Source organism: Gopherus evgoodei, chromosome 1 (genome assembly GCF_007399415.2).
Source record: "Gopherus evgoodei ecotype Sinaloan lineage chromosome 1, rGopEvg1_v1.p, whole genome shotgun sequence".
NCBI classification, from domain to species: Eukaryota; Metazoa; Chordata; order Testudines; family Testudinidae; genus Gopherus; species Gopherus evgoodei.
Genome location: NC_044322.1, coordinates 197,557,332 through 197,584,191, shown reverse-complemented (window position 1 = coordinate 197,584,191; position 26,860 = coordinate 197,557,332). Strand labels below are relative to the sequence as shown.

General features: G+C 45.2%; 1 protein-coding gene across 1 annotated transcript; it reads left to right on the top strand.

The window, feature by feature from the left end:
• The first annotated feature begins 1,025 nt into the window (after positions 1-1,025).
• Positions 1,026-26,860, top strand: LOC115660574 (T-cell receptor-associated transmembrane adapter 1). The gene is made up of 6 exons (XM_030582099.1): positions 1,026-1,178; positions 17,991-18,104; positions 19,939-19,975; positions 22,330-22,391; positions 23,815-23,873; positions 25,099-26,860. Exons 2-6 carry the CDS (start codon positions 17,993-17,995, stop codon positions 25,348-25,350), a joined length of 522 nt encoding a protein of 173 aa, XP_030437959.1. The 5' UTR covers positions 1,026-1,178; positions 17,991-17,992; the 3' UTR covers positions 25,351-26,860.

Genomic DNA, 26,860 nt, shown 5'->3' with positions numbered 1-26,860 from the left:
CAAAATTATTGTTTTTGCATTAAAAAAAGTGTATACATAGGTTTAACCTAAAATAAGACATTTTAGTCTGAGGAAAACAAAAACAAAAGGCATGTCTTCATGAACGCGCAGTGTGTGCATGTCTCCTCGACAACAAGCTATAGCTGCTCTAAGAACACAATGGCTTCACTATCTGAACACCAGGCAGATACCACAAAATTTAAAGATACAACACACTATGACCTGGCCTCTGCTCCAGGTCTTGTGCAGGTTATACTTGCTAATCTGCATATTGCAAGAACCTAGATAACAGATTTTAAAGTGCGATGGGGGCCATACGATGATCTTCTAGTTTGACCTCCTGCATAATACAGATCATAGAATTTCACTGAGTAATTTCTACAACAAGCCTGTAAATTCTGGTTGAGCTAAAGTATCTTTTTAAAAGACATCCAAACTTGATTTAAGGACTTAAAATGACAGAGAACACACCACAACACTAAATAAGACATTCCAGTGGTTAATTTCCCTAACTTAAAATGTTGTACCTCATTTGCTGTGTGGAACCACAGGCAAGCCTGAATTCAACACTACTCTGATATCATTCAGAAGCATCTGGTTTCCCCACAAAACCGAACAAAGTTTGAATCTGGCTTCTGAAGGGTATGTATCCATTTTATGAAGATGTCACTCCACAGCATACATGACAATTGTACTATTGAGGTAATTGAATACACTTGGGCATCAGCCTTGTTTCTCACTCAAACATACAAACCATACCATTGAATTTAATGGAACTATTCATGTAAGTACTGCTTACCATGAGCAGATAGCAGAATCAGCTCATCACATGAGAATTTTAAGTCTCACAGTCTCATGCTTTTTTGGTGGCAGGACATAGATAATACCAAATACAAATTCAAATGCTCACAAATGTATGTTTTCAATTCTCTTTGAGGAAAACAATGCAGGAGATTGCCAATTTGATACGAGGTAAAAGCCGCCTCCACCACATTTCCTGCTCATAAGCATGCAAGGAACAGATGTTAAGACTTAAGATTGAATCGAAGTCTTCAGGTACATACTCAAATTGCAAGGCCAAAGCAGAACAGCACATCAACGTCTGCCAACATTTTAAAGCCAAATTTTGTTTGAGATAAAGGGGGAGGTCTTGCTACAAAACAGCAATATATGAACAGGTATGTCTTTTCTTCCTAATCTCTTGTTTCTGGATGTATTGTACAGAAAAAGTGTTTCAATGGATTACATATCCCCCAAGTATGTTGCTTAGAGACTCAAAGTCTGAATATTAATAGTGAGTCATCAGCATAAACCTTAGTTAATCTCCAGCTAAGTGGGCCAAAGTGCATGAAGATTTGTTAAAGAAGAAACATTGGCATCATTTTTAGACTTAAAATTTTTGCCTGCACTGGGGGATCTGATTTTACTGTGTGCTTTTTCCCCTTATAAACTTCGTATGTGAGATCTTAAAAAGCAATTAGCCAGGCTCTAATTAACTGCAGGTTAAGGACTCCTTTCCAGGGAATCAAACCTGTCTTTAAAGTTCACAGCCAAGGAAGCTTTATTAACATTAAAATTAACATTCAGTCACTTAATGGATTTTTGGGTAAGGGTCATTACTACAGAAAATCCCACTGTTAAATTGGAAAGAATATTTTCTTTTCATAGACAAAGTCAGAATTTAGTCTGCGCAGAGAAGCAGAAGGACCAATGGAAGCGACAAAATCCACAGACTTTTATCCTCCAAATCACCCCTTAAAATCTGGATCATGTTGGTAGTCCCCAAATGTAATTCAATACATTTCCCTCTGTGATACAAGGAGTTAGAGGAGGTGGTGAATCCAGTTCCAAGCGGACAGATGTCAGTTTCCATGAGAAATCAGAATTAATTGGGGGCTGGGGAAAGGTGGTGAACTGACTGCTTTGGGGGCAATCATTTATTTACCCTCTGACTAGCTATAGCTTGGGCTGCTGCAGTGCTAAGCTCCCCCACATTGCTCCTGTACCTGACTTAGAGAAGCCTTCGTAGCAGTTTCAGCTGAAAGAACCGAACTGAGAATGAACTGTCTGATCCCGCTTAGTGATGGCTTCTCTAAATCGGGTAGAGGAGCAATGTGAGGAAGCTTGGCACTGCAGCAGCCCAAGCTGTAGCTAGTTAGAGGGTAGATAACTGATTGATTGCTCCCAAACCAGTCAGTTCACCACCTTTCGCCAGCCCTCAATTAATTCTGTAGGAGAAGCCTTGCTGTGCCCCCCCCTTTCCGATTATATCGGCGCTGATGAGCAAGAAGAGAGTGGATTTTAGATTCCAAACAGGACAAGATATTCACAAGATGTCTGAAGAAGGGGGTTAGACAAGGGTAAAAAGCAATTGCATTGCCAGAATTGTTTTTAAAAGAATCAAACGTTTTATTAGCACTATAACAGTACTATCAATGTACAAAGCAATGTAGAATATGCTAAACAAAGGGCAGCAACCAAAAAAAAGCATACACGTACCATCCAGCTGTTGAAATGTACAGGCTAAAGCAGTGGCTCTCAAACTTTTGTACTGGTGATCCCTTTCACATAGCAAGTTTGAGTGCGACCCCTCTCCCCTGCCAATATATTAAAAACCGTTTTATATATTTATTTTAACACCATTATAAATGCTGGAGGCAAAGCTGGTTTTGGGGTGGAGGTTGACAGCTCGCAACCCCCTCGTGTAATAACCTTGCGACCCCCCCAAGGGGTCCCGACCCCCAGTTTGAGAACCCTTGGGCTAAAAGGAAGGTCTGTGATTCATTTAGTCTCCCCTCTCAATTTGACCTTTTGTTTGCAAACCAGTAATCCCTTGGCTGGGGGAAACAGAGTAGCACAAAAAGTGGCATTAATTCAGAAAAGACCCAAATGCAAAGTGTTTTTAATATACAATCATGTAATGTATTAAATATATCCTCCCACAAGGTACAAATATTGAAACCTAGAATTCCTGGTTCTTATTAGTTGTTTTATGAAGCTCTTTGGACCACACTGTGACCCTCTTCCTCACACACAGAGGCGCATGTTGCTCCAAAAGCAGCCCAATTGACTTTGATAAGATTTGTACCTGGAGCAAGCTGTTCTTGAGAGCAAGTAAATTATTGGAATCTAGCCCTTTATGTTTCTTTGTCAGAGTCTGAAAATGATCCTAGAAGCCCTTGATGAAATTGCAGATTTATTATAGTCAAGCTACAATTATTCCTACAGATTTTCTTTGTTCCAAGACTTTTAAAAAAATGAACAACTCAATTGTTTCAATCTTTGTCTTGTTTTTTTTAAAAGAGGGTTCAGTTTGATCACACTTATTTACATATAAATGAAGATAATGCAACCAAATGTGGTGATAAAGATCTTTAAAAACAATCTCTCGTCTACACAAAATGTACTGTTTTTGCAATATATAGCAGCAGATTATGTGGACGAGAATTAAAGTTAGAGAAATTAATCCATAGAGCAATCCAAATGATAGAGAAATATTCTTTTTTCCATTTTTCCTCAACTTTTTTGGTCCCCCTTAATTTTATTTTTTGGGGATCTTTTGCACAGCAGATCAATTTTTGCAGGTTACACCTGTTAGCACATATTGAGAGAGCTTCAATTATCTGCAGGGACATTCTTTTCTGTGCAGAGCTATTGGGTTTCTCCCACCACTGCCGCCAAAGTTGTGGATATTGAAATAATTCATTTAGCATAGTAAATACAGGTTGGAATCTATTGCAAGCATGTGGGTGATAAAGAATCAAATGGGGAATGCATCTATAAAGCTAGGATATGGAAATACAAGATATTGCTCATTTTCTGTTTAGATAGTGAAATTAGCTTGAAATTTACATTTAAAAAGGGTCAGACACACGGAGAGGCATTCTTAGGTCTTTATGGATATCTTAAGACTCATTGTTCATGAAATATAAAAAAAATGTTGGCTGACAAGCAGATCAAATATGTGTTCACTTATGTAAGAACGATTAAAGATTCAGAACAGAAATGGGATGTGTGTGTATTTATATTTCCAACTTAAATAAAAGCCAACAACAGAATGTTTGAATGAGGGCTTTGGAAAATAATTTTAAGATTTAAATGTAAAGTGACCCCCTAAGGAAAAAGCTCAATTGGGCGTGTCCCTCCCCTCAGCCCTTTTAAATATTTCTTAATTAAGTTACAAGCCTTTTTTTATTTTCTTTTAAATAGTTGTGGGTTTTTTAATTATCTGATTGTCTTTTTACATTTGAAATTCAGATCTTGCATCTCCTAGTTTTGCTAGGAGATTCTAAAGATGTAGGAGGCTTGTGACATCTTAAAATACCAAGGAAGTTAAACCTGATTAACTGAGAAGTGAGTTTTATCTAGACTGAAATATTGGTTTGTTATTAATGCCAAATTAAATCAAATGCCCCCAAAATTGCTGGGAGAACTGCTCATTTTAAAGGTTCAGTAACCCCTGCCTCTTCAGTTAGGGGCTGAGAAAGCTCAGTTCACATCTCAAATTCCTCTTTCTGCTCCAGGAAAGTCAGGGAGGATTAAAATTCACAATGTTCCTTAAGTAAAAGAACAAACTGGATTTTTGTTTGTTTTAAATTTCAGGCCTTCTCCACTTCAGAAAGGGGCACCATCTCCATTTTTAAATACTTTCAAGTCATCTTAAAACTCACTATTTGGGAGACTCTTCTACAAAACTTTCTAATCCAGTGAATGCAGAAGTGACATTTTTATGCTACTGGTTTCCATTACAGCTCCTTATACTTTCTTCCTTCTCAGGCCATGTCATTTCCTTCTCTTCCCCATACCTGGCAATAAAATGAAAAGCAAAAAGAAAGGTTGGGGAGGGGAGAAGGGTAATCAATATCTTCAGAAGGAGTGAGACAGCAAGGTGAGCAAGGATGGTTTTGTGATTAAAGTACTGGACTGTGACTCAGGTAATCAGAGTTCAAATCCTGGCTCTGCCACAAGACTTATGTGACCCTGAGCAAGTTTAGAGGAGATAAGACGGTTACTCACCTTTGTAACTGTTGTTCTTCGAGATGTGTTGCTCACATCCATTCCAGTTAGGTGTGCGCGCCGCGCGTGCACGTTCGTTGGAAACTTTTTACCCTAGCAACTCCAGTGGGCCGGCAGGTCGCCCCCTGGAGTGGCGCCGCCATGGCGCCCAATATATATCCCTGCCGGCCCGCCCGCTCCTCAGTTCCTTCTTGCCGGCGACTCCGACAGTGGGGAAGGAGGGCGGGTGTGGAATGGATGTGAGCAACACATCTCGAAGAACAACAGTTACAAAGGTGAGTAACCGTCTTTTCTTCTTCGAGTGATTGCTCACATCCATTCCAGTTAGGTGACTCCCAAGCCATACCTAGGCGGTGGGGTCGGAGTGAGAAGTCGCGGCATGGAGCACTGCAGTTCCGAAGGCCGCATCCTCTCTCGACTGCTGGACCAGGGCGTAGTGGGAAGCAAAGGTGTGGACCGATGACCAGGTCGCTGCCCGACAGATTTCCTGGATGGGCACACGGGCCAGGAAAGCCAGCGACGACGCCTGCGCCCTGGTAGAATGCGCAGTCACACGGCCCGTAGGGACATGGGCCAAGTCATAACAGGTCCTGATACAGGACGTAACCCACGAGGATAACCTCTGGGAGGAGACAGGAAGCCCTTTCATACGGTCCGCTACCGCCACGAAAAGCTGGGGGGATTTGCGGAAGGGTTTGGTCCTCTCTATGTAGAACGCGAGAGCTCTACGGACGTCCAGCGAGTGGAGCTGCTGCTCCCTGCCTGAGGAGTGAGGTTTTGGGAAAAAAACCGGGAGGAAAATCTCTTGGTTGACGTGGAAGGCTGAGACCACCTTGGGTAGAAAGGCAGGGTGTGGTCTAAGCTGCACCTTGTCTTTGTGGAAGACCGTGTATGGGGGGTCCACCACAAGGGCTCGGAGTTCCGACACCCGTCTAGCTGAGGTGATAGCTACTAGAAAGGCAGCCTTCCAAGAGAGGTAAAGCAGGGAGCAAGTAGCTAACGGCTCAAAGGGGGGCCCCATGAGCCGGGACAACACCAGGTTAAGATCCCAGGTTGGAGCAGGGGGACGGACGTTAGGGAATAACCGTTCCAGCCCCTTAAGGAATCTCGACACCGTCGGGTGAGAAAAAACGGAGCGACCGTCCGCACCCGGGTGAAAGGTGGAGATAGCTGCCAGATGGACTCGCAACGACGATAAGGCCAGACCATGTTCTTTGAGGGACCAAACATAATCTAAGATTTCGGATACCGAAATTTCCATAGGGCGGAGATTTCTCTCTACGCACCAACAGGAGAAGCGTTTCCATTTTGCCGAATATGTGGCTCTTGTGGATGGTTTCCTGCTGCTCAAGAGCACCTCTCTCACAGGCGTGGAGCAGCGCAGCTCGGAACCAGTTAGCCACGCAGGAGCCACGCCGCTAGGTGCAGCGACTGCAGGTCTGGGTGACAGAGGGACCCGTGGTCCTGGGTAATCAGGTCCGGATGAAGGGGCAGGGGAACTGGGTCGGCTACGGCCAAGTCTAGCAGCATGGTGTACCAGTGCTGTCTGGGCCATGCCGGGGCCACCATGATCACACGAGCCCTGTCTCTGCGCACCTTCAGGAGGACCTTGTGAACCAGAGGGAACGGAGGAAACGCATAGTACAGGTGGGTCGACCACTGGATGAGGAAGGCATCCGCTATCGACCCCGGCTCCCTGCCCTGAAAGGAGCAGAACGCTTGGCACTTCCTGTTCCCCTTGGACGCAAAGAGGTCCACCCGGGGATAACCCCACCTCCGGAAAATGGAGAGAGCGACGTCCGGTCGAAGGGACCACTCGTGTGACAGGAAGGATCTGCTCAATCGATCCGCCAGCGTGTTCCGTACTCCGGGAAGGAAGGAAGCCCTGAGGTGAATGGAGTGGGCTACGCAAAAGTCCCAGAGTCGTATCGCCTCGAGGCACAGGGAGGAGGACCTGGTGCCGCCCTGCTTGTTGATATAATACATGGTCGTCGTGTTGTCCGTGAACACGGCTACACAACGACCCTGAAGCTGATGACAAAACGTTTGGCAAGCAAGGCGGACCGCTCTCAACTCCCTCATGTTGATATGTAGCCCCACCTCCTCCTGGGACCATAGGCCCTGCGTCCACAGGGTCCCTAGGTGGGCCCCCCAGCCTAAATCTGAGGCATCCGTTGTCAGGGATACCGAGGGCTGAGACGGGTGAAAGGGAAGACCCGCACACAATACGGACTGGTCCACCCACCAGCCGAGGGAATCTAAGACCTTCTGGGGGACTGTGATTAACATGTCTAGCGGTTGCCTTGGTCTGTAATGACTGATAAGCCACAGCTGGAGAGGCCTCATGCGGAGCCGAGCGTAGTCGGTCACAAAAGTGCACGCCGCCATGTGGCCTAACAGGGTTAGACATGTCCTCACTGACGTCAACGGGGCTGACCGCAAGCGTTGAACGATCGCCGCCATGGTCTGGAACCGCTGCCGAGGCAGCGAGGCCCTGCCCACAGTGGCGTCCAGGACGGCCCCGATAAATTCCACCTTCTGAGTGGGCCTCAGGGTGGACTTGTCTGTGTTTATCAAGAGGCCCAGACTCGCAAACATGCCGGTGATCACGCGGACATGGCTGTACACCTGCTGTTCCGACGTGCCCCGAATCAACCAATCGTCCAGATAAGGGAACACGTGGACACGGTTTGCGCCGAAGATGCGCCACGACAACTGCCATGCATTTTGTAAACACCCTCGGGGCCGTGGACAGGCCAAACGGGAGGACCGCAAATTGATAATGACGAGCCCCCACAACGAAGCGGAGGAAGCGTCTGTGGCGTGGCCAAATGGCAACGTGGAAATACGCGTCCTGCATGTCGAGGGCGGCGTACCAGTCTCCCGGATCCAGGGATGGAATGATGGTCCCCAGGGATACCATGCGGAACTTCAACTTCACGAGGTATTTGTTGAGTTCTCGCAGGTCGAGGATAGGCCTGAGGCCCCCCTTGGCCTTGGGGATCAGAAAATAGCGGGAATAAAACCCCTTGCCTTTCTCGTTTTCGGGAACCGCCTCTATAGCTCCTTTGCTGAGGAGCGTCCGCACCTCCTGCCGAAGGAATTGCTCGTGAGAGGGGTCCCTGAAGAGGGACGAGGAAGGAGGGCGGGAAGGAGGGAACGAAACAAACTGCAGGCGGTACCCCGTCTGCACCACGCTCAAGACCCAGCGGTCCGATGTTATTTGGGACCACGCCGGGAGGAAAAACGAAAGGCGGTTGGAAAACGGAGGGGAAGGATCCGTAGGGGAAACTGTTACTGCGCCCTCGAGCGCACCTTCAAAATGAAGGCTTAGGACCAGGCGGGGGTTTTGAGGAGCCTTGGTTCTGCCCCCCTTGGTTCCCCGACTGCCTGCGCCTCCCGTTCCTGCCGCGGCGCCTGTAAGGGTCCTGCCGCTGGCGGAACTGGGAAAACGGCCGACGGTGCTGCTGTTGCTGCGGCCTAAAGGGTCTACGCTGTGTCACGGGGGTGTGCATCCCGAGGGACCGCGCAATGACCCGGTTGTCCTTTAAACTTTTAAGTCTGGGGTCTGTCTTATCGGAAAACAGGCCCTGGCCTTCGAAAGGAAGGTCCTGTATCGTGTGCTGGAGCTCTGGCGGAAGGCCGGAAACCTGCAGCCAGGAGATGCGACGCATCGTAACTCCTGACGCGAGGGTACGGGCAGCCGAGTCCGCAGCGTCCAAGGAGGCTTGCAAGGCCGTGCGCGCGACCTTCTTGCCTTCGTCCAAGATGGCCGTGAACTCTTGGCGAGCATCCTGTGGCAGCAGCTCCTTAAATTTGTCCACTGCCACCCAGGAGTTAAAGGCGTATCTGCTCAGCAGGGCCTGTTGGTTAGAGACCCTGAGCTGCAGCGCCCCAGCCGAATACACCTTACGGCCAAGGAGGTCCATCCGCCTGGCTTCTCTGGACTTGGGGGCCGGAGCCTCCTGGCCGTGACGCTCCCTATCGTTCACCGATTGCACTACCAGTGAACCGGGAGTCGGGTGAACATGCAAATATTCGTACCCCTTAGAAGGGGCCATGTACTTCCTCTCGACTCCTTTCGCTGTCGGAGGGATGGAGGCCGGGGACTGCCAGATAGTATTGGCATTGGCCTGAATGGTCCGTATAAACGGCAGGGCGACCCTGGTGGGGGCATCGGAAGAGAGGATGGTAACAATTGGGTCCTCTATCTCCGAGACCTCCTCTGCCTGCAGACTCAGGTTTTGAGCCAATCGCCTGAGGAGGTCCTGGTGCGCCCTGAGATCCAGCGGGGGGGGACTGTTGGAGGAGGTACCCGCCACCGCCTCATCCGGGGAGGAGGATGATGAGACCCCAGGCACAATAGTGTCCAACTGAGGGTCTTCCTCAGCCCTCGCCTCTGTCTCCGGAGCCGCAGCGGAGTCCTGCTGTTTGGATCCTTCGTCCCCTTCCGGGGAGGGAGGGGGGCGAGACAAAGAGGCTTCAGGGGCCCTACGCTCCGCAGTCGCCGGCCTAGCAGGGAGCTGCTGGGGGCCCTGGGCCTGATGGTACGCCCAGGGTGTCCAGAATCCCCACTGTGGGGGGCCTTGGTCCTGCAGCGGCGGATCAGCAAACAGCGCCGCCTGCCGGTCGGTGCCCAGCGCATAGCCGCTGTCCGTCTGGGAGGACACGGACGGCTGCCTGGAGGGCCACGGCGGGGCCGACCCTGGATGGTACGGGTCTGCGCGGGCCGGCACGGAGGATCGTCTCGGTGCCGGGGACCGGTGCCGGGAGTCATAACGGTGCCGGGACCGGGATCTGTCACGGTGCCGGGCGCTGCTTCGGGACCGGGATCTGTCACGGTGCCGGGCGCTGCTTCGGGACCGGGATCTGTCACGGTGCCGGGCGCTGCTTCGGGACCGGGATCTGTCACGGTGCCGGGCGCCGCTTCGGTGCCGGGACCTACTACCAGCTCGGTGCCGGGAGATCGACCGGGACCGGGACCTGCCACCAGCTCGGTGCCGGGAGGTCGAGCGAGATCGGGACCGGGACCTGCCACCAGCTCGGTGCCGGGAGGTCGACCGGTGCGGTGAGTAGCGTCGGGACCTGCTCCTGGAGTGGCGGTGCCGGTGTCGACTGGAGCCTGACCGCGACCGTCTCGATGCCGACCGGTGCCGCGAGTGCGACCGGTACCGCTGAGGGGAGCGGTGCCGGGACTGCGAGCGGCGTCGGGATCTGGAGCGCCCAAGACGTCGGGGCCTGGATGGCGAACGACTGTCCGAGGGCGGTGCCGACATCATGGGCTTGCCTCTGGACGTGACCCGCACCGGAGGAACCGGGGGTGGCAGCCGAGTAGGCTCCGTCAGGGCAATAAGGTCCCGAGCCGAGGCGAAGGTCTCCGGTGTGGATGGGACCATTATCTCAACCCCAGATCTCATGGGGGAGCTCGGCGGCACCGGACTCAACAGACCCGCCGGGCCCGGAGTCAACGGTGCTGACGGTGCCGGCGGCGCCGCGGCCGATGTCGAGGCCGGGCGTTCAAGCCGGGTCTGCCTGGCCGGAGTATTAGACTTCGACGGCCTAGGCACTGATTCCGGTGCCGGAGAAGGTCGGTGCCGAGGAGTCTTCTCGGTGCCGGAGCGATCCGGTGCCGGTGCCGAAACCACAGTCTGCGAAGTCGACGGGTCAAGTGCCGCCTCCATTAGGAGAGTTCGGAGCCTCTGATCCCTCTCCTTTTTTGTCCTCGGCTTAAAAGCCTTACAGATGCGGCACTTGTCAGATCTGTGCGATTCCCCGAGGCACTTCAGGCACGCTTCGTGGGGATCGCTGGTAGGCATGGGCTTCTTGCAGGCCGCACACTGCTTGAAGCCTGGCGAAACAGGCATGAGCCTGGCGCCCGGTGCCGGGAAGGGCTAAGCCCCCCGGCCAGGAACTACTTAACAGCTATTTACTAAACTATCTACTTAACAATACTAATTAACAACTATCTATAGAACTAGAGATAAGCGATAAACAAGCGATAGAAACTAGGAGAGCTAGGGACGTGGAGGACAGCTATGCCGCGCTCCACAGTTCCAACGACCGACACGGCGGTAAGAAGGAACTGAGGAGCGGGCGGGCCGGCAGGGATATATATTGGGCGCCATGGCGGCGCCACTCCAGGGGGCGACCTGCCGGCCCACTGGAGTTGCTAGGGTAAAAAGTTTCCGACGAACGTGCACGCGCGGCGCGCACACCTAACTGGAATGGATGTGAGCAATCACTCGAAGAAGAACCCTTTGTTCCTCATTTCCTCCTGAGGAAGAAAGGGGAGCGATGCACACATATTTCATAGGGATCTGAAGTCCAAGTTCTATTCATGATCCTCAGATGGTAGGCACTTGTAAACATACAAGGTGTTACTGGTGTTCAGACAGCATAGCTAAGGAGAGCCTAGAAATACTTTAGGCAGGCAGAATTGTGGTCTCAGAAAGCAGAGGTCTGAATGATGTCTCAGATGCACTGCAAAATAATGGGAGAAGTCTCATAGGTAGCAACAGCTGTGATCTGACTGCAGCAGTGTGTCTTCTGGGAGAAGGAGAAAAAAATTAGCGCTTCTTGAAACCAGGACTGCACTTGCCAAGAAAATATTTTTCTTAATATTTAAGAAAATGCACTAAGGAGGTTTCATGACCCATGTGAGAGAATGCTAACATTAGAGAGAGAGAGAGAAAGGTTGATTGAATCAGAAGGAGCAATGTGGTTATAGTGCTCAAAATATTCTACACTTTGTTGAACCCAAGGAATTACAGACTGGTCAGCTTCCCCTCAGTCCATGGAAAAATCATAGAGCAGGTCCTCAAGGAAACCATTCTGAAGCACTTAGAGGAGAGGGAGGTGATCAAGAACAGTCAACATGGATTCATCAAGAGCAAGTCATGTCTGACCAACCTAATTGCCTTCTATGATGAGACATAGGAAAAGCAGTGGACATGATATATCTTGACTTTAGCAAAAAATTTTTGATACAGTCTAACACAGTATTCTTGCCAGCAAGTTAAAAAAGTATGGATTGGATGAATGGACTATAAGGTGGATAGAAATCTGGCTAGATTGTCAGACTCAATGGGTAGTGATCAACAGCTCGATGTCTAGTTGGCAGTCAGTATCAAGCGGAGTGCCCCAGGGGTCGGTCCTGGGGCTGGTTTTGTTCAACATCTTTAATAATTATCTGGATGATGGGATGGACTGCACCCTCAGCAAGTTCACAGATGACACTAAACTGGGGGGAGAAGTAGACATGGTGGAGGGTAGGGCTAGGGTCCAGAGTGACCTAACCAAATTGGAGGATTAGGCCAAAAAAAACCTGATGAGTGCAGAGTCCTGCACTTAGGACGGAAGAATCCCATGCATCACTAGAGGCTAGGGGCCAACTGGCTAAGCAGCAGTTCTGCAGGAAAGAACTTGGGGATTATAGTGGATGAGAAGCTGGATATGAGTCAGCAGTGTGCCCTTGTTGCCAAAAAGGCTAACGGCATATTGGGCTCCATTAGTAAGAGCATTGCCAGCAGATTGAGAGGAGTGATTATTCCCCTCTATTTGACACTGGTGAAGCCACATCTGGAGTATTGTGTCTAGTTTTGGGCTCCCCACTACAGAAAGCATGTGGACAAACTGGAGAGAGTCCAGCAGAGGACAACAAAAATGATCCAGAAGCTGGGGCACATGACTTACGAGAAGAGGCTGATGGAACTGGGCTTGTTTGGTCTTCAGAAGAGAAGAGTGACAGGGATTTGATAGTAGCCTTCAACTACCTGAAGGGGGAGGTTCTCAGTGGTGGCAGATGACAGAACAAGGAGCAATGATCTCAAGTTGCAGTAGGGGTGGTCTAGGTTGGATATTAGGAAACACTATTTCACTAGGAGTGTGGTGAAGCATGGGTTACCTAGGGAGGTGGTGGAATCTCCATCCTTAGAGGTTTTTAAGGCCTGGCTTGACAAAGCCCTGGCTGGGATGATTTAGTTGATGTTCGTCCTGCTTTGAGCAGGGGGTTGGACTAGATGATGTCCTGAGGTCTCTTCCAACCCTAATCTAAGTAACCCCACTTAGCCCCTGTTGCTGGCAGATCTCTGTACCTACGAAGCCCCATTGACTTCCCTGGGACTCAGGAAAGACACAGAGGTCCCGGTATGCCATTCTCTCTCTCTTATTTAAGGGTTAAGGCCCTAATATGAAAACAACTTGCAGCCTGAGTATCAAGTTGATTACAAGTCAGTTGGCTGTCAACGAAGAAGCAGCCATGTGGTTTCAGCAAAGAGCAGGGAAGCAGAGAGTTCTAAGAGAGGCTATGCCATACACTCACTGTGCCACTGTATCCTGGCAAGTTGTTGGACCTCCTTGTTGCCTCAGGTCAAATCACCCTGAAAACCTGCAGTGACTGAGTCAATAGGACACAATGAGAAACACATTGTTGGTGCTCTACAGATAAAATCATCATACTACTATACAAATGAATACTGCGGGGGAGAGGCTGAAAAGGCTGAAAGAGCAAGGAATGGAAATTTGATGACAGTTTAAAATGCTTCAAAAAGTGGCTGTGGATGATAGTGTGTACCAACCAACAACATTCTTTCAGAGAGAAAGTTATGGTTAAAAACAATTCTACAAAGATGTGGGGGAAGCAACAGAGTCCTGTGGCACCTTATAGACTAGGAAATGTATTGGAGCATAAGCTTTCGTGGGTGAATACCCACTTCATCAGATGCATGGAATGGAAATTTCCAGAGGCAGGTATAAATATGCAGGCCACAATCAGTCTAGAGATAATGAGGTTAGTTCAATCAGGGAGGATGAGGCCCTCTTCTAGCAGCTGAGGTGAGAACACCAAGGGAGGAGAAACTGCTTTTTTAGTTGGCTAGCAGTTCACAGTCTCTAATTATGTGTTAGAGAGGTTTAAGCTGAGGATTGTAGGTGATGACCAGTGGAGTTCTGTTGGTTTCTTTCTTGGGTTTGTCTTGCAGCAGGAGGCTTCTGGGTACACGTCTGGCTCTGTTGATCTGTTTCCTTATTTCCTTGTGTGGGTATCGTAGTTCTGAGAATGTCTGGTGAAGATCTTGTAGCTGTTGGTCTCTGACTGAGGGGTTGGAGCATATGCGGTTGTACCTCAGCACTTGGGTGTAGACGATGGATCGTGTGGTGTGCCCAGGATGGAAGGTGGAGGCATGAAGGTGGGCATAGCAGGTGGTGGGTTTTCAGTATAGGGTGGTGTTAATGTGACCATCACTTATTTGTACCGTGTGTGACATTGTGCAGTCTATATGGTTTTATAAAAATATGTTAATGAGTGAATATAATGTAAACTGGAATATGCTTCATGCAAAAGGTCTATTGTAAGGTATCATTACAAAGCTTATAATCTACTGAGTGTGATCATCCTGTTTCTATAAATTTACCATTCTTGTATCTGGGACTAGAAATATAACTCTGAGGGTCTACTGGAATTATGTACAGTGTGGGCCATTAATGGTGGTTTGGAATCTTAATGGCTCCCATCAACCAGGACAATTGACTGGGGGTCTGTTTGCAGGCAAGCCTTCCTGTGAGTCAGGCTGGGAGGAATGAAGGCTTGGGGTCTTACAGTGACATGTGATCATGTCACATGAACTGGAATCCATCTTTAACCTGGTGCTTTTCCAGTGAGTGGGGGTGGAAACCCCAGAGAGAAACAAAGGATTCCTGCCTTATGCAAAAGATATATAAAGGTGTGGAACAGAACAAAGAAGGAGAGCCATCATGAAGAATCCCCTAGCTACCACCTGAGCTAGAATAAGAGCTGTACTGGAGAAAGAATTGTGCCCAGGCCTGGAACGTGTCCAGTCTGAGGAAAAAACTTACTGAAGCATCTCTGAGGGTGAGATTATCTGTATTCAGTTTGATTAGACATAAAACGTGCAAATCTATTTTAGTTTGCTTGGTGACTTACTTTGTTCTGTCTGTTACTACTTGGAACCACTTAAATCCTACTTTCGGTATTTAATAAAAATCACTTTTTACTTATTAGTTAACTCAGAGTATGTATTAATACCTGGGGGAGCAATCAATTGTGCACCTCTCTCTATCAGTGTTATAGAGGGCAAACAATTTATGAGTTTACCCTGCATAAGCTTTATACAGCATAAAATGGATTTATTTGGGTTTAGACCCCATTGGGAGTTGGGCATCTGGGTGTTAAAGACAGAAACACTTCTGTGAGCTGTTTTCAGGTGAACCTACAGCTTTGTGGCACGTAATTCAGACCCTGGGTCTTTATTGGAACAGATGAGTGTGTCTGGCTCAGCAAGACAGGGTGCTGGAGTCCTGCACTGGCAGGAAAACAGGAGCAGAGGTAGTTTTGGCACATCAGGTGGCAACTCCCAGAGGGGTTTCTGTGATCCAACCCATCACACCGTGGTGTCTAGGAAGTGGATCTCCTGTGTAGATTGGTCCAGGCTGAGGTTGATGGTGGGGTGGAAGCTGTTGAAATCGTGGTGGAATTCTTCCAGAGTCTCCTCCCCATGGGTCCAGATGTCATCAATGTAGCATTAGGTAGAGAAGGGGTGTGAGTGGACAAGAGCTGAGGAAGCGTTGTTCCAGGTCAGCCATAAAAATGTTGGCTTATTGTGGGGCCATGCGGGTGCCCATAGTGGTGCCACTGGTCCGGAGGTATATATTGTCACCAAATTTGAAATAATTGTGCGTGAGGAGGAATAATTGTGGGGGAAGGAATCTTACACCAGAGACCTGTGCAATTTGTGATGGGAGCAATTTTACTACCAAGTAGCATCTCCTGGCTCTTCTGGTACATTTCTAGCTCTGGCTACTAAGCAGTTGTCCTGTACAGACACAGGAGAATAATTGTGATCCTGACATTGCTCCCAGTGAAATCAATGGAAGCTTTGTCATTGGCCTCAGTGGTAGCAAAACTGAATTCTAAGGGTGTGATCCAATATCCTCAAAAATCATTTGGTGTTTTTCCATTGACTTTAATAACCAATGGATTGGACCTTATGAAAAGGACATTTTATACAGAAGCAACCACTGCTCAGCTTTTTTTTTTTTCTTAAAGCAGCTCTTGCAGTATGTACATCATTAGGGAATGAAAAGTGCTGCAACCAGAGGGAGCAATGCTCCAGGTGAGCAGCAGCTAACGAGCTGAGCAGCAGCTAATGAGCTGAGCTGTCTTTTCTCAACAGGAGTGAAAGCCCCGGCCCTTCCTGCAAAGAAAACGTTTTCCCCCTGTAGACCTTTGTAAAAAATAGGCAAAGGAAGTTCAAGGACATCAAATGAGAATGACATTAAGGGTCAGATCAGACCTGCTGATTAACACTCACTCCAATTGCCACCTCCCTCCCCATTGGCCCCTTTTCCAGTTCAGTCCTTTCCTGCAACATTACTGGAGTTCAAGTGCTTTAACACTCTCCCTCCCCTGCAGGGATCCATTTCAAGAGCTCAGATACTGCCATGATGGGAGACACAAGAACCTACAAAAAAGCAAATGTAGATTCAGGTTGCCTCTACTCATACAGTTGAGTGTTTCTCTCTGGGAATAGTTTTCCTACCTCTTGGCGGATGAGTAGTCAGACGCATGACACTCTGCCCAGTTTTATGGCTACGTCAGAGCAGGAGGTTGGAAACACACTATGGTCTTCTCACCTAGGCTTGATGGTGGAGAATTTGGATGAGCTAAGTTAGCATCACAAGATGAACCACTATGAAAAATGAGGAAGGCATTTGGTGAGGGAGGGTCCTGCCTGGGTTCCTGTCTGGAGCACCAAGGAGAGGAGGACATGGGATGGAGAAGCCTCAAGTTGTCCCTATGTCCCTGCACTATATGCACAATTAATACTGGCTGGTTATTACTTTAGGGTTCCTTTGAAGTTATTATTGCCAAGATCTGCCTCTGAAACACTTGTGAGGTCCATGAACTCCCAACTGCTTGTATTCTTACTGCGTTTGGTCCTCAACTTCTCTCCCTCATCTCAATGCCAGGGTAGAAAGACTTCGATCAGTAGCCCAGTTGATCAGGAGGAGAAAATGGCAGTTTTTGGTTGGGTAAGAGGGAGAAAATTTTTCACTGGAAAGGAGATGCGGAGAAGGAACAGAAACATAAAGATGCAAGAATAGACCAACCCTTGGGGTCCCTTTGGAAAAAAAAGTCCCAATATACGACCAAATAATGAAGTCTTAGTCTTTAAAGAGGCAAACTCCCACTGAAGCCAATAGTTTTGCCTGAATAGAGAAAAAGGCCTTGACTATCCAAGGAGTTATTTCAGAACACCTATTCCATATTAGCTCCATGTGGGAATGCTCATATTCCAGAATTAGTTTTAACTAGTTTGGAATAAGGTACACTAATTCTGGAATAAGAATGTCCACACATGGAGTTAATCAGGACTAGTTAATCTGCCTTCAATTCACACTATACTTTATTCCAGATTAATTTTCATATAAAAGGTTTGTCCATAACTTCAGAATTTGGCTCACCAACCCATGTAATTCAGCCACAAACTAGCAGTTTTTGAAACATATCTGTGCATTTGTGTGGCAGAAGCCTTTCTATTTTCCTAGTAGTTTGGTAGTCATAAATTGATAACAGCATAACAGCATTTTGGTTTGACCTAGGCCTGGTCTACACTGCGGGAAGGGGTGTCAATGTAAGATACGCAACTTCAGCTATGGTATTCCCTAGATGAGACATGATATATCAATCCCCAATAAATCGATAGCTATCCGCCGATACGGCAGGTAGTCTGGATGTACCCCCAGAGTGGGGTTACATGTCATCACTACAAATAGTTTAATAAGACTAGTTTCCTACTCTGACATCCAGATGTTCTCACTAGTATTTAATTGGGTTGCATGTTAGTGGCTGTGCCTGGAATAAAAAAATTAAAGTCACCACCTCAACTAAAGGGGGTGGGGGGGAAGTGCAGCTATTAGACAACACATAATATGCAGGAATTTGCTTTCTGTTACAGAAATGGAGTTTGAATGCCACTATTCAATCTGGGGACTTCTAGCCTTTATGACTATGGCTCTGATTGTTTCATTGGTCATAAACATTTCATACTGCATAGCAAACAAGCAAAAAGGTAAGAAATGATGTTCACGCATGCGTACGCAAAAGATTGTGTTTGAGTATTTGAGAGAGACTACAAACAAATTCGTCACCACTGGGAATTTTCTGGCAAGCAGACAATGTTTTTAAAATGAATCTTTTTCTCAAAAATTGTTCTAGTACTAATGCATTTTTGACTTGCAAGGCACTGATACCTGATGTTACATGGTATGACAACGAAAAACAAAAAGCTTTCAAAACATCAGTATGACTCAATGATTAAAAAAAGCTGAAAAACAATCCTCCAACTTACTCTTCCCAAATAAGTCAGCCAGACATGAGGAAGGGGCAGATTTTAATTCAGATAATGTTTTCAACATATTTCATGTAGACAATTTCCCCCATCTGTAAGTTTTAGCTACCTGAATTTCAGACACAACAGCACTATATGTACACATTAATACAAGCTATGAATCTAGGCGGCAATATTTTCTCCCTCTGAATTCAGGAATGCTTATTTGAATTTTAGATTTCATCCAAATTCAATTTTTTCTTCGTTAGAAATTCAGCTCTGCTCCAAAGAGGGTAAAAAGGCGTTGGGGGGGGGGGGGTTGCGCGCGTGTGTGTGTGAGAGAGAGAGAGATTGTGCACACCAAGGTAACTGTCAAGCCATCCTATTGCTGACAAATAGGTGACTTATTTTGCTTCATGGATGCTAGCCCATGACTATTGGTCTGGCCTACACACAGATTTTACATAGGTATAATTATTTTTGAACAGGGTTATGATTTAAAAAAAAACTGAAACAACTATACCAGTACAACCCCTAGAGTGGATATAGTACACCAGTATTAAGGTCGCTTATTCCCCTTCCTATATAGGAGTAAGCCATACTGATATAACCACCCCTGGAGTGGTATAACCGTGTCCCTACTAGAGAGGGGGTTATATTGCTTTAACTATACCAGTACACAGGTATACAAATTGTGAATAAAGAAGTCCTATGTAAACAACTGGTACTTGCAGTGCACAAGGAAAAGGATTTGGCTGAGAGCTGCTAAGGTGACACCTACTCAATGAGCTGCAAGGTAAAATCTTTTTATCATGAAAATGAAATTATTTCTAGAACTAAGCAAGGGAGCAATGAGATTGAGGATGTGATGTTCACGCAATCAGATTTTCTGAGAGGCACATTCTGGAGGTCAGAACGCAGAACTGAGAGCCAGGAATTCTTGAATTCTAAACCCAGCTCCAACAATTAACCCCTTTATGTCACGGGACTCTCTGCTTCACTTTCCCTATTTGTGTAACAGTAGGTACCCCTTGCTGAAACATCACTAGTAATGTTTGTAAATCCAAATGAAGAGGAAAAGGTAGTGAGCCTGCCAAGGCTACTGCTCACTCACACAGCATTCTTTCATTGTTTCCTTGTTCTACCACATCCTGTTTATCTCCACCTAGTGTGGTGCATCATAAGTTTACACTGTAAATTCTTTGGGCAGAGTGACTTTTTTTTACGGTGGGTATATATGTAGTACTTAGCAAAATGAGGACTTAATGGGGGCTTGTAGGCATTAGTGCAATGCACAGAATATTAATAAACTGCGTTAGCCACAATTTAAATCTAGATACTCCTGAGGAAAAAGATATCCCCAATCTGAATCTGAGAGCCTACAGCTTTCAATCTCACACAAACATGAACAATGCTACTGAGACATTCTTAGACTCGCATCAGGTTTCTCTCCATGAGTCACACAATACAATTCTGTTAAGAACAAAGCCGTGAAGACAGCAGATGGAACTGTTCAACAACTACACAATTAATATTTTCTTTCTGCTTAAACTTCGTGTTTTAAAATATTTTCCAGGTTACACGTACAGAGACTATCAAGAATATAATCCAAGGTATGTTGAAGATAAATTACGTCTGATTTTAAAAAGTTAAAATAGAGTATTAAGTTACAATGGTGGGATTTGAAGGAATGGACCAGAGGACATATGAAGGGTCTTGTTTGATGTACAGTAACTCCTCACTTAAAGATGTCCCAGTTAATGTTGTTTTGTTGCTGATCAATTAGGAAACATGCTTGTTTAAAGTTGTGCAATGCTCCCTTCTAACCTCCTTTGGCTGCTGCCTGCTTGGTCTACTGCTTGCAGGAAGAGCAGTCCATTGCAGCTAGCTGGTGGGGCTTGAAACCAGGGTAGACCAGCAGCACCCCCCCCTGCCCCCATCAGCTCCCCTTAAGTTCCCTGTGCTGCAGCCGCCCAGCAGGCTATCATTTGCTGGCAGTTCAGCTGTCCCTCCCCCCAGTGCCATGTACTGCTCCTGCCCTCTGCCTTGGAGCTGTTCCCAGAGACTCCTGCTTGCTGTGCAGAGGGGAAGGGGGCACTAATGTCATGGTATCCCCCTTGCTTCTGCACCCTGCTTACCCCTTCCCTATATAGAGCAGGGAGGGTACACAGACAGAGACAGAGAGTTTGGGACAGCAGCTGCTCTCTCAACTTCCTGATCCACTTAAAAAGACAATGCAGTTAAGAGTGGGTCAGCTTACTTCAAAGGGCAATGTGCATCTCTCTCTCTCTCTCCCCCCCCCCCACAAGCTGTGTGTCTATCTCTGTCTGCTATGCTGTCTCCCTCCCCTCGTGTTCGTGCTGCCTTGTGTGAGAGGCTACATTAACAAACTGTTAACCCTTGAGGGCTCAGCCAAGTGCTAGTTCATCATTTAGCAGCAAGGCATTCCCTGGGAAATATCCCACCCTTTTCCACCCTCTAACTTCATCACCTCAATGAAGCTTCACAATCATCATAGCTGTGAACAGTATTAAATTGTTTGTTTAAAACATACACACAGTATATCTATACAATATACAGTTTTGTCTGGTGAAAAAATTTTCCCCACATTTACATTAATTCTTATGGGGAAATTGGATTCACTTAACATTTTTAAATGCTTAAAGTCACATTTTTCAGGAACATAACTACAACGTTAAGCGAGGAGTTACTGTACATAGAAATATTTTTACAGCTAAAAGGGGGGCTTAAGAAATGAAGGAAAGAATGCAACTTGTAATGGGAGATATTGCACCCACTTTATTAAGCAGTTGGAGGGAGTTCACTTAGTAGTATGAGAAGCATGATAGAGTTAATCAGTTTAGGATAGCAGGCTAAATGGGTATTTATTATTGCTTGGCCTCAGCGAGAATGAAGATGAGCCCTCTGAACTCACTGCTAACTGTTCTGATTAATTACCACTCCATACTCTCTCAGTATTTGTACTTATATTTTACAGAATATTTAAACAAAACAAAAAAAACTGGCTCTGGATGATCTAACCTCATGTTTTTCAGAAAACAGACATTGACAAAGCCCTTCTCCACCCCAAAACAAACACATAAAAACCTTAATACAAAAATGCCTCCAACAGTACCCTACTATTGATTTGTCTGAAATTAGCATGTAGACAGCCATAACTGCCCAAACAATGAAAAATACCATTTGAAAAACTATACTCCATGGCTTCATTCATTCTGATTAGACACAAAATAAAGTACATAGCTAGGAATGTGTCAGACGAAACATCTTTCAGTATGCAAAAGCCTACATGCACAATTACCATTTTTTGGGCACACACCATTTAAAAATATCTAGCCTTTAAATTATACCATTCATCGAGTATAAGATGCTCTGAGCACCAAGACCTGGAGGATTCTGGATGTTCTATAATGCAAACTGGGGATTGCATTTGCCAATGATTTCTTTTTCCTTCTTCAGATCTGCTTTTCTTCTCTACGCTTTCATCACCTTCAGTTTGTAGAGTTTTGAAGGTCAGAAAATATTTGGGCTAAATGTGGTTTTTACAAAATGCATTACAAACATATTCAATTCTTCAAGTGAACTACAAGGATGATCTTATGATTAAGATCCTGGACTGGGACTCAGATCTGGGTTCAACTCCTGGCTGTTCCACAGACACCTTGCCCCAGTTCTCCTATCTGGGAAACAATACCTGCTGTCTCCCACACTTCACCTGTCTTGTCTATTTGGACTCTTCTAAGGCCCATACTGGTTTTTGTTAATTATCTATGTATATAGGTCTATATGAAAATTGCTCAGTGCAATGGGCTCCTAACCTTGATTGGGGCCTCCAGACACCACTGCAATTTAAATAAAAAAGAGTCAGGTTCACTATGTGCAGCATAAGATACTTCAATGAACAATTACATAGTGAATTAAAATTATTTCTGATTCCCCATTATAGCTATGATGATGATTATACTGAAGAATGCCCAGTTTATGGCAACCTCAATCAAGAGATTTTAGGTAAGATCTCTTATCCTAAGAACTTATTAAAATCAACATACAATAATTAGAGACAGAATGATTAACATCCTTTATGAATGTCTCCTAAAACGTGAATTTCTGAAGCCCTGTTTGTTGATCAAATGGATACACACTTGTTCCAGTTACAGGGGAGCGAAGCAGTGAGCCTCCAGTTGCTCATTTTAAAACCAAAATGTGTTAATTCCCATAATATTAACCTAGATCGGGGTCAGCAACCTTTCCGAAGTGGTGTGCCGAGTCTTCATTTATTCACTCTAATTTAAGGTTTCATGTGCCGGTAATACATTCTAATGTTTTTAGAAGGTCTCTGTCTATAAGTCTGTAATATATAATTAAACTATTGTTGTATATAAAGTAAATAAGGTTTTTAAAATGTTTAAGAAGCTTCATTTAAAATTGAATTAAAATGCAGAGCCCCCTGGACCGGTGGCCAGCACCTAGGTAGTGTGAGTGCCACTGAAAATCAGCTCGTGTGCCACCTTCGGTATGCGTGCCATAGGTTGCCTACCACTGACCTAGATCTTGGGATAGTGCTGTGACAATGGATTGACTAGTGCAAACTGAGTTTTCTGTTTTACTCTCCAGACATTAAGATATGTGAATGAAGAGGGCTATTTAAAGATTCTCAAAAGCACATGAGGGCTAGTCTACATGCAGAGTTGCACCAGTTTAACTAAAGGTGCAATGTTAAACCAGCACAGGCGGCTACGTGGACTTATTTCAGATTCAACTAGGCTTATTTTGTTTTTTCCACAGAGAGATTAGCAATAGGTTTAAACTAAACTCAAAGATTACAGTGTTCACAAGGGGGTTTAACCAGTTTAACTAGAAACAGTGCAAATTTGTGTTCACACCCTCAGTTTCAAAACTGCTCTATGAGGGAAAGAGATGTCCATTTTACCAGAGCATAAAATGAGGCATGAAAATAAAAGGTAACTTGGCCCAAATTCATAGAAAGTTAGTGGCAAAGCAAGGAATAGTGCCTTGCCATTTTGGCCCTGCCCAAGGGCCCTGCTGTTACTCTAACCCTGACTCCAGGTATTTCTCTTACCCAGGTATACAGTCTCAGCAATATTTAGCTTGTGAGACCTGACAAATCATATGGTGACTGGCACTATGAAGTCTGTCAATGTTTTAAATTATCCCATAACTGTAAAACTTTTTCTGGACAACCTAATACCATCCAATACTGTGATACTGTGAAAATAAACTCTACCCAGGGATTTCCTAGCTTTTTATTTCCTGGCAGCTGGGAGAGTGAGAGGGGGAATATAGTTTAGAACCTGAATTTCCACTGAAGTAGATTTGGAGAACTGAGTTCTATAACAGGGTGTCTGTTTACTCTTTAATCAGAGGAAGAATCTTCTAACCACTATGAAATTTTCTCATTTCTAATCTCTAGATGAATGTTGCTATGAACAAATGAAGTCCCAGCCTCGGAGACATGCTAATGAAGTAAAGGTACCCTTATTTATATTCTTGTTCTTAGCCTTCTGCATTAAGGAAGGCATTTTGCCTCAGAGCTCCTCATATGTACCCAATGGCAGAATATAACCCAAGACTTCAGTCTTCTCCTTACAAAAATGGACACGCCAATTCAGCAGAGCACTTAAGCATGTATGTAGATGTTTTGCTCCATCAGAACCTTAATTGAGGAAGTCTGAGGATTGCAAGCAGCTAAGTACCAGTCAGATGTGTCAACTGTGTCAAACTTGTCAATTCATCCATTAGTCTCATGAAAGATTAGATGAAAGATTACATGTTGAAGTCATTTTAGTACTTTGATTACCAATGTTTTCTAATGTGCTCAGCCATTTAGTATTGAGATGCTGTATTAAAAACTAGAAAACCAGAATTTCTGGTTGTGTGGAAGAGATATCCACTACTATAAATTAAGCAATGGCCTGAAATTAAAAATGTTGCTAACCATTGCTAATAATAAGTTGCCAAATAAGTTGCAAGCGGAAAAACATGGTAACCATGAATCCATTAGGGATACAGTTCTATATTTGATTATCTCTAACATGCCCAGTACAAGTACCCTAAAAACGTAAGACCCAGAGTCAGTAACACATCCTGTGGCCAATAACACACATCCTCCCTACTCCCAGAGCAAAACTGGTGTAGGATTTTGCATACCCTGCAAAAAACCTGGCAATCTGAGTTAACTCTTTACCAGGAAAGAAGAAACAGGGTTGGGAAACCATCTATTGATGTCTCTGATGCCAAAAATTTGGAGTTGACTTATACCAGTAGCTCCTAAAGTGGGGTTCTCACACCCCTGGGTGTCCACCCTGGTTATGCAGGGGTCTCTCCCTTGAGCCTGGCCAGAACACAACAGCATTTTGGCACTTTTGCAGCACAGAGAACAAAATGGCATCCTCTGCACAGCAGGACCTCGCACATGCTGTGTGAGAGAGGTCACATTGGCAGATATGTTCCAACAGCACCAGAAACTAAAGGGATCCAGGACATTTAGTCAGATGCCAAAGGGGTCCTTGGCAGACAATAACTTGCAAACCATTGACTTATACAATACACCCCTCATCCTTCAAAACTGAAACATCTCACAAGAACACTATGCTGAAGGTTCCAGACTGGTGGGTTGCCTTAAGAAGCTGAAAATCTTAAAAGGTGTAGTGATTAAGAAAAGGATTAAACTGAATAAAAATGATTTTCCTCTCAGGTGGACGTTGAAAGTCAGATGTGCTATGCCTCCCTTAATCACAGCATCAAGGAAAAACACAGGAAGCCTAGGAAAAAGAAAGCTCCTTCGTTAGAAGTGAATGAAGAAGAGATGCCATCTAAAAACAGCACCCTGGCTTCCCAAACTAGTATTTATCTTAACAGGGTCCAGCTAGCCACTGAAAATAAACCAACAGAGGAAGTCATTCATGATGACCCTATCAGACTGTTTGGCTTGATTCATGCAACATAGGAAGAAGACTCCTGACCCAACTGATCACCCAAGATAAACTAGATCTTTCACTTGTTTATGTTGAGGGAAAGAGACTGAATAAATAATATCCTGAATTTGGGAGAATAGCTTGGTAAATGAAACACTGATCAATGGTATAAATGGGTAAGTAATGCATTCAAATTGCAGGGCATAACTGCGGACTAATTTAGGTCAGCAGGTAGCAGGATTTTAGACACAGACTGCTAATTTTTAGAGCAACCCAAAGAAGAGCTGGCCACCTTCATATTTATCTATTTTGTAAAGGAGTTACAGGAGCCAAGTATCTCTCAGAATTTGCCCCCAAATTAGCAATTATCCTGCATACTTTATAACAGGACTTTCTTCATTTCAGTTATCCATGGATCCCACTTCAAGGGATCTAAAATGGGCCACATGGCCCTCTGCAGAAAGCTAGCATATTTTGCCAGTTATTCTATGTTGTTTCAGGAGTAGTTTGGGAAATCAGAGGCACTTTAAGACTAGCGTATTTAATAGTTAAAACTTGTTTTGCTGTTCAATATTTAACACTTTCCTACTGTGACCTGCAGTAATATTTAAGGTTAATTAGAAAATAATGTAACTGCTTCAGTTCATTTCATTAGTGCTTTGTACATCCAAGTTTAATGATATCCCTTATATACTCTTAGCTTCCTATGGTGAACAGTACCAGAATCTCAAATTTCTACTTTTGTACCAATAACATTTTATCTGTCTGTATTCAACAGCCTATAAAAGAAAGTGGAAAATGATCTGTAAAAATAAGCCTCCTGAGGAAGACAGAATGATTTCTACTGGGTTTTACATTGTCACTTTAAAAACTATTTTAGGAAGACTGAGGAATAAGACTTTTCCTAACAATTCAGTAACTGTATGCATACGTCATACTTAAAACTTACAGCACAATTTTAGTTTGAAAGCTCTTTGGGTGCAAAGACTAATTTTATGTATGGCACGTTTTGCATGCTTTGTTAATAGTAGCAAACAATAACATACCACTGCTATAATGCTGCTGCATCTGGGTGCCAAGGCAAAGGGGTAGATTTTTCCCATATGAAAAGCATAATGGGCTCTGGTACCATAGAAAAGCAGAAAGAATTTGATCACTCAAGGTCCCATTTAAAAACAACACACAAATTAACTTGCTTTCCTATAAACTATTTAATTCTAAGTGAGATGCAGACAATTAATGTTACAGAGGCAGAAATAATGCTAGTAGAGAATCAATAGAAAATACATGAAGCATTATAAAACAATTCCTCAGGCTAATGTCTCCCTGCCCCCCCCCCCCCCAAAGAGAGAAATCTGAACCTAAACACAGGGACAACAGAACAAGAAATGCTATCTTAATCTGGTCACTTTATTTACCATAGTCAAGTGAGATTGAATCAAAGTAAACACTGAGCCTTATATCAACAAGTTCTTGACCCCACGAGCCAAAAAAAGTTTTGAACAGCATCTCTGTTAATGGTAGGGTGACCAGATATCCTGA

Excerpts from the sequence above, each read along its gene's own strand:
- LOC115660574 (XM_030582099.1), top strand. The coding sequence starts at position 17,993 with ATGGAGTTTGAATGCCACTATTCAATCTGGGGACTTCTAGCCTTTATG. Across the intron at positions 18,105-19,938 it reads CATAGCAAACAAGCAAAAAG|GTTACACGTACAGAGACTAT; the intron begins GTAAGAAATGAT and ends AATATTTTCCAG. Across the intron at positions 22,392-23,814 it reads CCTCAATCAAGAGATTTTAG|ATGAATGTTGCTATGAACAA; the intron begins GTAAGATCTCTT and ends TCTAATCTCTAG.